The sequence below is a fragment of the Prinia subflava genome, chromosome 16 (genome assembly GCF_021018805.1).
Source record: "Prinia subflava isolate CZ2003 ecotype Zambia chromosome 16, Cam_Psub_1.2, whole genome shotgun sequence".
Classification (NCBI taxonomy): Eukaryota; Metazoa; Chordata; class Aves; order Passeriformes; family Cisticolidae; genus Prinia; species Prinia subflava.
In genome coordinates this window covers 14,744,497-14,755,658 of record NC_086262.1, presented here as the reverse complement: position 1 = coordinate 14,755,658, position 11,162 = coordinate 14,744,497, and the positions used below count along the sequence as shown (strand labels likewise).

Here is an 11,162-nt window from a genome sequence, read left to right as displayed (position 1 = left end):
GCTGCGGCTGGCGGGGAGGCGGGAGGCGCCCGCGGCCCCGCCCCGGCGTGATGTGAGCGCGGCTGCCCCGCCCGCCGCTGCAGTGACAGGGACAGCTCCGCCCGGGCACAGTCGGGCCCAGCCCAGCGGAGCCGCGCAGCCGGACCGGGAGCGGCGCGGGCGGGCCGGTCATGGCCGACGACTTCGGCTTCTTTTCCTCATCTGAGGGCGCTGGCGCCGAGGAGGACCCGGCCGCCGCCTTTCTAGCCCAGCAGGAGAGCGAGATCGCGGGCATCGAGAACGATGAGGGCTTCGGGCCGACCGACGGCGAGGCGGCCGCCGCCCCGGGCGGGCAGGCGGCCCCGCCGGAACAGGGTGAGCACGCCCGCGGGGCCCGCCCGGCTGCGCTCCCGCTGGGTATGGGCGGGCTCCCGACGTCGTGGGGTAACGGTGGGCTGTGCCCCCTTCTCCCCCGAAGGCAGGGAAGGATCCTCCGGGCCGCATCTGCGCGGGGCTGGGGGTCCCCGGGGGATGCACAGGGTCCCCGGGGGATGCACAGCATCCCCGGTGGGTGATGGGGTCTGCGCTGCATCTCACGGGCCGGTAGCGGGGTGACCCTGTGGGCCAGGCTGGCATCCTGGCAAGGGTTGTCTCGGCCTGTGCTTATGCCCAAAGGCCTTCTCGAACCTCGGGGATGGGGGCTGAATTCTGGGATGTGCCAGCCATGCGGCTATTTCTCCCCCTTGTGCTCAGGCTGGGTTTCCCGGGTCGGATGGAGTCCCGACTCCATGTTTCAGTGCTCCCAGCTATGGCTGTATGAAAGGCATCCAGGCGGCACTGAGGAGCCATGACAGCCTTGTCACTGTCCCCATAGACAGGAGAGCCCTTTGGGATGCAAAATGGAAGACATTGCCTTTGGGAACGTTGTGGTTCCAGGCCCTGCAGGTAGAATGTGCTAATTCTGATCTCTTGCCTCCAGTCTGCAAGGGCTCTGCTGTCTGCTCTCTGTATGGACATAGGGGCACTGTTGCCACAGGGCTGTGACTCCTTCCCCTAACCCAGCACCACAGGGTCTCTTCATGCTGGCTGTGGAGCAGTGGTTTCAGAGCTCTGCACACAGGGCCATGGAGGCAGATCTGGGCCTGGAGAGGTGTTGACAGCCACAGTGATAAATGCAGTCAGACAGGCTGGAGCTGGGTGTAGCTGTGGGGGTGAGCACTTTGGGGACAGTGCTGGCTTCAGCTGCACTGTGTCTGTGCCTGCAGCTGGCTGGCTAGGAGAAGCCCTGGGGTCACTGAGGAAAGCTCAGGACCTGGAGCAAGACTTCTTCAAAGCCTCTTTTCTCCTGGCAGCACAAAGCCCCCTGCCTGGCCTGGCTTTGTGACCCAGGTGTGCAGCTCTCTGGGGCTGTGGGGGCAGATGGGTGCCTCATTACCAACCCTGACCTTGCAGCTCATCCCAGGTAGGCTCTCAGCCTCCTGTCCTGGTGGAGCACAGGGAGTGTTTCCATGGGCCGTGTCCCTGGAGAGTTGCTTTGGCACTTGGCCGGTAGCTCTTGGATCAGCTGTGTCCATCAGCAGCCTCTGCAGTTTGGAATTGGTTGGGCTGTGTTTCTACAGTCAGAGAAGTAGCCTGTGTCAGTCTTGTGCTGGAGCAGTTTCCCTAATCTTCAGATAAGATTAAACACCAGTGAAAACACCATAAAGACGTAAATGCCTGCAGAAGTTTGTGTGGGAGTTTGAGGCGCTCGCTGAATCCCATCAAGGACAGGACACTGTTGGGGGTGTTGTGCATGGGTGTGCTGAGCTGAAAAAGGCACAGATAAACTCCCAGGAACTGATCTGATATAGTTTCATGAACACCAGCCCCTCTGGGATCATCTGCAGCTGCCATAGTTGTGTTTTTCCTTCTCTCTTCCTTTTTCTCGAGCAGGTTTCCAGAATGGCGGAGCCACTGTCAATGGAGATGTCTTTCAGGTGAGAGCTCAGCCTTTTGCAGGCCCAGGGCTGCTAAGGGAGATTGGGTGGGTGTGGGGCCAGCATTCTGCTGCTCTGCTCCCAGCATTGACTGGAATTTGCTATCTAGCTGCAGAACAGCTACGGAGCTCCTGGAAAGGTCTGGGTCTCCTGTGGGAGTCCTGGCTGCTCCATTCTCTTTGAAGAGAAGATGTGTCTCACCTGCCATGACCTGTCCCACATCTGTTTGCAGGTGGCTTGTGCCATGAAGGAATGCCTGGGCCCTAAGAGCAGGTGACAAATCATCCATTCCCCACAGAAGCCCCCTCTCCAGCCTGGGTAGCTTCTGGAGGCCTCTGGGCCAGGCAGGAGCATCTCTTGACAGAGGCCAGAGCCAGCATATGGCTGCCATGGGACTTGGATCTCTCATGAAAACCACTTGCCCCATGGCCAGGGGCATTTCGGGGGGACCCACCTGGGTCTCAGATCTCTCTGGTAGCCTGAAGCCCATCTCTGCTGACAGCAGTGCCAGCATCTGACAAGCTCTTCACCCCATTTGGTGCCCAGTAGTGGGGCATATGCACTGCCTATGCCTGGTTTACAAGATGATAATCACATGAGGAATGGGACAGGCTTAATTAGATTGAGGATCTTGGAAGAAAGCTGTAATCCCATTGCTGAGCTTGGTGTCAGACTGGGCATCTGGCCAGTGGAAGGTGTTAGGGGAGGTGCTGGGCGTGGTGGGGCCCTCAGCTCATATGCAAGGGAAGCAGCTCAGTTCCGGAGCTGCCTGTGCCCCAGTGAGGGCCAGGGAATCCCTGGGGAGCAGTTCCAAGGCCAGTGTCTGCCATGTGCAGTGGGGCTGCCCGCAGGACACAAGAGCTGCGGTGGCAGCGAGCAGCAAGTCAGGGAGGGAAACACTAGGAAGGCTTTAGGTGACAGGGCCTGAGGCTTGGAGAGCAGCTTGAGCAGCACTTAGGGACCACTGTCCTACATGTCTCAAGGTGTCACTCTTCCTACCTGTGCTGGGAGTATGGAGTCCTGACTGCTGCCAGCCCTTGGAGGTGGCTGGGCTGGGCTCTTGGAACCGCTGGTGCTGATGGTGAGGTGCTCATGTCCTGCAGGAGTCCAACGGCCCCACGGATGCCTACGCAGCCATAGCCAAGGCCGACCGGCTGACCCAGGAACCCGAGAGCATCCGCAAGTGGAGGGAGGAGCAGAAGAAGCGACTAGAGGAGCTGGGTGAGACCCAAGGCCATGTGTAGCTCCCTGTGCTTGTGGGTACCCTGTGACATGACAGTCAGGGCCCCTGGGGTCCCTCACTTCTTGGTGACCCTGCTGCATCCCAGAGAGATGGCTTGTGTCCCTGCCAAAAGTCTGCTATCCTTGGGGCAGTGGCACCTTTTGGCCAGTATTGGTGGGGACTGGGGACAGGTCTGAGGGGCTGCAGCTGTCCTGCCTGCTGAGGGGCTGCCCAGCACACCCAGCAGGTGCCAGTGTGGCTGATGGACTCTGTCTCACTTGGGCCTTAGATGCGGCATCGAAGGTGACTGAGCAGGAATGGCGTGAGAAGGCCAAGAAGGACCTGGAGGAGTGGAACCTGCGTCAGAATGAGCAGATGGAGAAGAACCGAGCAAACAACAGGTATGTCGGGGTCAGCATGGCCAAGAGGACTGTCTGCCTTCCTGGGATGTTTGAGGGCCTCTTTCCCCACAGTGGGGCCCAGCCCTGCAGGGACAGAGCCTTGCCAAGAGGGGAGACCCTCAGTCTTGAAGTGGCTCCGGTGGCTGTGCAGAACTGCTCTGGCTGGAACCATACTGGGATCATCTTGGGATCTTGGTGCCTCCTGCCCCTGTATGGGGCTCACAGGGGGGCAGGGTTGGGCTCCAGGTTCTCCTGGTGTGCTGCAGTGTGTGGGTCACTCTTTGGGAGGACTAACCCCCTCTGTTCTCTCTTTCTAACCCTCTGCCTGCCTGTCGCTCCGCTCCGCTCTCTCTCTCTCTGTGCCTGGGGCTAGGATCGCTGACAAAGCCTTTTACCAGCAGCCGGACGCCGATATCATTGGCTACGTGTATGTGCTCCTTACAGATCATATCCTGCCCCACAGGCTCTGGGGTCCTGCCCAGCCAAGGGGAGTGGGAATGCTGGGCGGTATGGGGCTCTGATGAGGTACAGAGGGAGGAGCTGTGTGTCTCCAAATAAGTGGAGTTTTAGGAGATGAGTGAAGCTCCTGGAAATGCCTCTGTGGGAGCTGGTTGAAGATGCAAAGCTTGTGGGCTCTTATGCCTTTTTGGGGATGGCTCTGGGGGGGTGAAGTCTTGGGAGCAGGCAGATACTCCTGCACCCCTGCATGAATGATGTTTTGGGTGAGTGCAGCCAAAGGCAGACTAGAGCATCGCATGTCTCTGGGTCCTAGAGGACACTGAGCTCGTCAGCTGGAGTAAAGAGACAGGAAGCAGGGACACAAGGGTTGTTAAGACAGAAGGAAGAGTCTCCTTGGGAAGGTGCCTGCCAGTGACAACCCTCAATGTCTTTGCAGGGCCTCGGAGGAAGCATTCCTGAAGGAGTCCAAGGAGGAGACCCCAGGCTCTGAGTGGGAGAAGGTGGCCCAGCTGTGTGATTTCAACCCCAAGAGCAGCAAGCAGAGCAAGGATGTCTCACGGATGCGCTCGGTTCTCATCTCCCTCAAACAGACGCCCCTGTCCCGTTAGCTGTGCCTGGCACAGCCGGGAGCACAGCGGGCATGGCTGGGCTCACTGAGCTGGGCAGCTTCAGGGGCCAGCCCAGGAAGGGGCTCCCACTGCCTGCTTCCTGATCTGCGCCTCGGCTGTGCTCGAGTCACTGGTTGTATAACTCTCCCCATGGTTTTCCTTTGCTTAAAAGGTGCATTGGTCTCTTTTTACACTTATTTATAAATCACTGTGGCATTTCCCCGGGAAGCGGCACTGGGTGGCAGAGCTGAGTTAGTGGGGATGCCCCAGCCCAGGCTCTTCAGGAGGTTGTGTCTGAGGGCCTGGCTAAATGAGCTGGAAATATCCCATCCTGTGTTCCCCACTTTAACCCTCTGCTGGGAATAAACCTGCCTGCAGCTGTCCTGGCAGCCCCATGTCCAGGCTGCAGTCCTAGCTGTGAGGCAGGGATCCCAGTGGGATCCCAGGCTGCTGTCTGCCTTTCTCATGGGATCTAGTGAAGAGCTGGAGCAGGGTTGGGAGGGTGGAGAAACTCGCTTGGCTCCGCACTGCTGCATCCTGCAGGGAGCATGGCTGCAGCATGGCACTGCCAGACTGGCAGGGATTGAGGAATGTGAGTACAGGTGCCTAGGTTGGGCCTGGACTGCCAGTGGCTGCCTGTCAGAACTCTGCCCAGCCTGGCTATGCCCCAAAAAGTTGGTGGGGCTCCAGTGTCCATGTCCCATCAGTCCTGCAGTGCTGGCAGCACAGTGGTGCAGGTCACTGGGAAGGGACTGTGGGGGGAGTGCAAGATGTTTCCTGTCCTTCCCCCATGAACACTAGCAATTGGAAATATGGGATGCCAGGCTTTGGGGGACCCTTGGCTTTGCTCTGCTCCTTCCCTTGCTACCAGAATGGGAGATGGAGGCTGTGTAGTTACAGGGAAGGAGGTAGGAAGGCCCACCTGCTGTGGGGCAGGTCAAGCCCCCAGGTCCCTAACCCAGGGGCCCAGAGCAGGGTTGGGCAGAGTGCTGGGGCTTGTACCCTGAGAACAACCTGCACATCTGTCTGCAGTTGCTCTGGCCCCCTGGATTTGCCCACCTAAGGCAGTATAGGGAGATGCCTCAGTCCTGCTCCCTGCTCAAACTCTCCTCTGCTTGGCAGGGTTGGCACCAGTCCTGGGAACCTGTACGACTCCTGGGTAGGCAGAGAGGGACAGCCTTGAGCTGGTGCCCAGGGTCTGGCCTGTTGAGGGCTTGGGAAGGGCTTACAGCAGCTTGGGGGGACATAGAGCAGAACCCACAAAACATTCACTTGAGCCCCTGTGCAGAGCCCTGCTCAGCTGGAAATCAAATGTGCAGAGCTCTCGTGCCCTGAAGCTGTGGCGCCAGGGCCAGAATATCACCAGTGCTGCTGCTGCAGGGGATGCCTGGACACCCATGGCTCTGGGGCATGATCTCACCAGTTGGCTGAGAAGGTAAACGGGTGTGAGGGAATCACTCGGTGTTGTGTGTTGGGACTGTGCCCCCTGCCCATGGGGCTGATCGTTCCTGCCTGGCCCTCCTGAGCTCCAGCATGCGTAGACAGCTCTGCTGTGCTGCAGGACACCTGGGGACTCGGCTGCCTGCCTCAGCCTTTCACTACAGAGCAGCGGGAAGCACCCCTGGCTACTTGTGGGGGGCATTGTGCCCTCCCTGTGCTCTGTCCCTCCAGTCCCCGCAGGCAGCTGGGCCCCTGGGTCTCCCAGCTGCCTTGTGCTCCTGTCAGGCTGGGGCAGCTCTCGGGGAGCCCACAGCTGTTCTACATCCCCTCGGCTTTGGTATCTGTGACTGTCCAAATTACCTGTTACAATAAACCGACATCTCCAATCCTACACGGCACTGTGGTCTTTCTGCATTAGGCATGCACGCTGTGTTCAGGAGGACCCACAGCCATGAAGCCTCCTGTGGAAAGGATGGGGCTGGAGAAGAAACATCCTACAGGAAAAAATAGCAGTGAGGGGAAGGCCGGAGGGTTTGTGCTCAGATGAGGCCAAAGCAGTGGCAGCAGGACCCAGGGCTTGGCTCTGTCTCCAAGGAGCTGCAACCTCTGGCTTGTCCAAACAAGCCAAGCTGCTCCTCTGTGCACTGCACCCTTCTCCAGCTGCCAAGGGATTGTGCTCATGCATCTGCCCACCTGCTGCTCCTCACACCCCTGCCCCAAGCTGGCTGGGCTGGAAGTGCCAGTGAGGCAGCCAACAGCAGTTTCTTCTGGGAAAGATGCAGGCAGCTGGAACGGGAAGACAGGCCCTGGGTTCCCCTGTGCTGAGGTGGAGCTCACCCTGCTCAGCACTGGCAATGGCTTGTTGCCTACCCTCATATCTTAGAGGCCAGCTCTGGTGAGCAAGAGCCTTTCCTCTCTCCTTGCCAAGCCCACCAGCACAATTCCCTGGACAGGACAATCCACGTGCTTGTCTGTAGGTAGAGGGTTCACCCCTCAGCCCATCCTTAGAAAGACTCGGGGCAGAGGCACCAACTCATAGAACACCACCTAGAATGAGCCCAGGCTGCTTGGTGAAGTGTTTCAGCACAAGTAGAGGAGTCTGTCCCTTCCCCTGCAGGTATGAGCTGCTGCAGCCAACAGTGCAATGAACAGACTGTGGCCCTGTGTCCTCCCAGCTCTGTGGTCCTGGCATGGGAGAGCAAAGCCTCGTGGATCACCAAACCCCCCTGGTATGATCCAAAGCCAACTGCAGGACATGTTTGTCAGGACACAGGCAGTGCAGGGCCCCTGGGGAAGAAGGTTTTGCTGACTCCCCAGCAAGAACAGCCAAAGCAGCAGCACATCACAGAGAATACAACCAGACCTTATTTCAGAAATGCAAGTTCCCTGCTTGTTTTCATTGGGAGTTTCATGTCTTCTTCCTTGCATCACCACAGCCTCATGATAGCCATGCCCACTCCCTTTTCTCCCTGCACTATTTAACTGTTGTGGCTTCTCAGTGCTCTGCAATCCAGTATCAGTCAGAGTCTTGCTGCAATTCACTTTATTACTCACCAGTTTCAATTGAACAGGTCACACAACCTCACAAACTGCCTCCCCTGCTGCCTAGGGACTCTGTCCTGCCAGGACCAAGCCATAAGCACTGGTTCCTTCCTTATGGGCAGCTTATTTCTCAAATGCTGGTCACTGCCTGACTACAACCACACCTCCGACCACGACCAAGAAGACACAATTTTATCAGCCTGTGACAGCATCAACCAGGGACAAGAAGTCTGGCAGGCTGGTGAGCCTTAGTGTCATGCAGCCTCAGTGCTGCAGGAGGGTGAGCTCTTGGGGAAACAAAAAAAAAAATGCCACGGCCCAAATTACATGTTAATCACAGAGTGTATTCACCCCCTTTCCAGTGCTCCAGAACCAGCTCCACTGCGACATCTCAACAGTCTCTCAAAAAACTCCATCGGCAGCTAGCAGGATCCACCCTGCTAGCCGGGGCTGCTGGCAGACGCTTGTCCGCGGCCGCACCTTCGTTCTCGTCCGGTGTCACTGTCGGGATTTGATAGTCGTGGCCACCATGCCCCCCACAACAGAGGCGACTGTGAGGCCCTGGGCTATAACACGCGCCCGCATCATCAGCTGCGAGCGCCGAGTGTAGCCTTTCTTGAAGCAGATAATTCCGTAGGCCAGGACACCGACGGTGCACAGGCAGCCTGCGGGGAAGGACGGGGTTGTGAGGCGCGGCTTGCCCGGGGCTGAGCGCTGCGGGCCGGTTCCACCGCGCTCCCGAACCCGAGCCGTGCCTCCCCGCGGGGCAGCGCGCCCGGGGCTGAGGGACCGGCCCCTCACCAGCCACCATCGCCCCGGCCCGCACCCCTCACCCAGCCTCCGTCCCGCCGCGCCCCGCCCCACCCTCACCGAGGGGCACCAGGGGATTCTCGCGGGTCTTGCGCAGGAACTTTTCCGTGAATCCCTCCTCAGTGAACGTGGGCAGCGCGCCGGGGTCGAACGGGGGGGGCGGCTCTGCCGCCATGGCCAAGATGACAACAGCGGCCCTTTCCTGCTGCCGTAGCCACCGCCTCCGGGGCAGTGCATGCCGGGAGTTGCAGTCCGACGCGCACTCCTATCGCGCGGCGCTGCTGTCGCGGGACTACACTTCCCGTGGTGCCCCGAGGCGAGCGCGGCAGCCCCGTGACGAGACCGCGTGTCCGCCATGCCGAAGGCCAAGGGGAAGAGCCGGCGGCACAAATACTCCTACAACCTCAACCGCAAGCGCCTCTACCGCAGCGCCCGCCGCCGCGCCGCGCCCCGCATCGCCTGGTGAGCGCCGGGGACACGGGGGGCGCGGGCCGAGCGTGGGCCGGGGCAGGGCGGCCGGGAGCCGGTGTCGGTGGGGAGGGGAGCGCACCGGCGCGGGATGAGGGACACGGCCGTGATGCTCCCTGTCCTTGCGCAGCTCTCACATCCGCCATGCCTGGGACCCGCACAAGTCAGTGGCGCAGAACCTGGCCGAGATGGGCCTGGCCGAAGATCCCAACAAGGCTATCCCCATCTCGAGGAAGCTGCTGGTAAGGAGGGGTTTGGCCGGGACCGCGCTCCTTTGTTGGGGAGGTACCCTTGCAGCACGGGGCAGGTGGCTCTGGATAAGTCTCTGGCGGTGGACACGTTTCTTATTTTGATCTACACGCTTATCTCACCAAGATCCTGGCGTGGGAACAAGCTACAGCGCTCCGGAGACACAAGGGACTGTAGAACAAATATAATAAACGTCAGTCCATCCTCCTGGGACTTGCTAGAGAAGGGTGAGGTTGGGAACACTGCAGCCAAGTTGCTGCTGATAACAAAGAAAGGCTCTTTGTGTACAGCAGTGCCAGCTTGGCCCATCTGCATAAGAGGGCAACGTTTTCAAGTGAAAGGTGGCCCAAAAACCTCAAGGAAAAAGAAGGAATGACCTTGTTTGCCATTTATCTCCATTCACATAGCATTTCTCAGCTGACAGCCTCGCCCACAAGGCAGTTTGATGGCACAAGTAAGGCTCTGCTTAAACCAACTGGGATTTCCTGCCCCTTGCAGCCATGTAGAAGCAGTTTGGGGTTTTGGGAACAATGTGTGGGGACCCAGCACTCTGCCAAATGGGCTTTTCTTCATTTGTCTTTTCTCTGCTATAATTCAGGGGATGGAAGTGGAAAGCGATGGACAACAGCCAGGAAAGAAAATAGTGCGAAAGCCATACGTGGTGAATGGTCAGTGTTGCATTTGGGGTTCTCCTAAGCCCCTCTGGGTTATTTTGTTGTCCTGTGCTGTGCCAGGAGTAGGGAACGGTGTCACTTCTTATCCAGCCTTGTGGAGGAGCATGCCTTTTCCACAGTGTTTGTCCCTGCAGCCTCAAGAGGGCTCTTGTCACTGGGAGATGGGCTGGTGTGTGGGTCCAGGGTGACAAGAAGCCATGGAGGCTTTAGAGCCATGGAGTACTTTATGTGTTTCAGTGGTGGACTGGGTGGCTCTGAGCAGTCACACGCTGTAGCCTGGGCTGGAAGGGTCTGCTCCTCATCTGTGAGCTGGAGGAGAGCTGCAATGCAGGCCTGCATGCCTGCAGCCCAAGCAGAGGGCTGTTGTCTTGGCCATTTCCCTGCACCATCATGCTGGGAAATGTCCCTGCATGCACCAGCAGCCAAGCTGTGTGGCTGGAGTAAACCTTGGAGGAAGGTTGGGGACCTCTGAGGTGTTGTTGCTTCCTTCCCGTCCTTCATGCTGCCTCTGCCCTCTGCCTAGAGATGGAATTGGAGGCCAGCCTCCCTGAGAAGAAGTCGAACACGCTCTCACGAGACCTCATTGACTATGTGCGATACATGATCCAGAACCACGGGGAGAACTACAAGGTACATTCCACAGGGATTCATTCCTGGATCTTCCCATCAGCAGGATGAGAACTGCTAATCCTCTCTGTCTTGGATCCTGTTTTGCAGTCAGCTGATTCTTAAGGGAAAAAATGCTTTGAACTGTGGCCAGCTCCCTGTCTAAGTCAGGCAGTGATCTCACTGGTGTGGGTGGGCTGGTTTGGTGTTTGCTCCTGGGGCTGCTCCTCTGACTTACCTTCTCCTTTGTTGCAGGAAATGGCTCGGGATGAGAAGAACTACTACCAGGATACTCCCAAACAGATTAAGAGGAAGATCAATGTGTACAAGAATTTCTACCCTGAGGAGTACAAGAATTTCATTGCATCACTCAAGCCAGAAAAAATGGAAGTGCAGTGAGCTGCTCTTTCTCCTCAGATTTACCTGCAAGTGCAGGCTTGACATGAATATTTTCCAAACTGAAAAAGCCTCTGGTGATGGAGGAAGGACCCTCACTAGGCAGAGATGGTTATAACTATCCATGAAAGACTCTTTTGGCACTGGCACTGACTGTGCTGTTCTCTCTCACTTTCTTTGTGGCAGCCAGCATTTCTTTAGCTTTGCTAAAATAAATTACTCTTTCTAGCTGCTTGTGAATGTCTTGTTTGTGGGCTCTTGGTTGGTGCAGTCCTGCTCAGAAGAGCTCCTGGTGCCAGCCTGTGTGATGTTGGCATTGGGGACGTGTCATC

The 11,162-nt window shown here is 58.1% G+C and overlaps 3 protein-coding genes across 3 annotated transcripts; 2 read left to right on the top strand and 1 right to left on the bottom strand.

The window, feature by feature from the left end:
• The first annotated feature begins 75 nt into the window (after window positions 1-75).
• CLTB (clathrin light chain B) lies at window positions 76-6,476 on the top strand. Its single transcript, XM_063413518.1, has 5 exons — window positions 76-354; window positions 1,912-1,955; window positions 3,059-3,176; window positions 3,467-3,578; window positions 4,474-6,476. Exons 1-5 carry the CDS (start codon window positions 171-173, stop codon window positions 4,643-4,645), a joined length of 630 nt encoding a protein of 209 aa, XP_063269588.1. The 5' UTR covers window positions 76-170; the 3' UTR covers window positions 4,646-6,476.
• A 1,326-nt stretch (window positions 6,477-7,802) lies between these two features.
• On the bottom strand, window positions 7,803-8,681 carry HIGD2A (HIG1 hypoxia inducible domain family member 2A). The gene is made up of 2 exons (XM_063413640.1): window positions 8,498-8,681; window positions 7,803-8,292 (listed from the first exon to the last, which is right to left on the bottom strand). Exons 1-2 carry the CDS (start codon window positions 8,610-8,612, stop codon window positions 8,126-8,128), a joined length of 282 nt encoding a protein of 93 aa, XP_063269710.1. The 5' UTR covers window positions 8,613-8,681; the 3' UTR covers window positions 7,803-8,125.
• A 59-nt stretch (window positions 8,682-8,740) lies between these two features.
• On the top strand, window positions 8,741-11,058 carry NOP16 (NOP16 nucleolar protein). Its single transcript, XM_063413639.1, has 5 exons — window positions 8,741-8,899; window positions 9,036-9,147; window positions 9,753-9,822; window positions 10,352-10,458; window positions 10,690-11,058. Exons 1-5 carry the CDS (start codon window positions 8,793-8,795, stop codon window positions 10,831-10,833), a joined length of 540 nt encoding a protein of 179 aa, XP_063269709.1. The 5' UTR covers window positions 8,741-8,792; the 3' UTR covers window positions 10,834-11,058.
• Window positions 11,059-11,162: the final 104 nt, after the last annotated feature.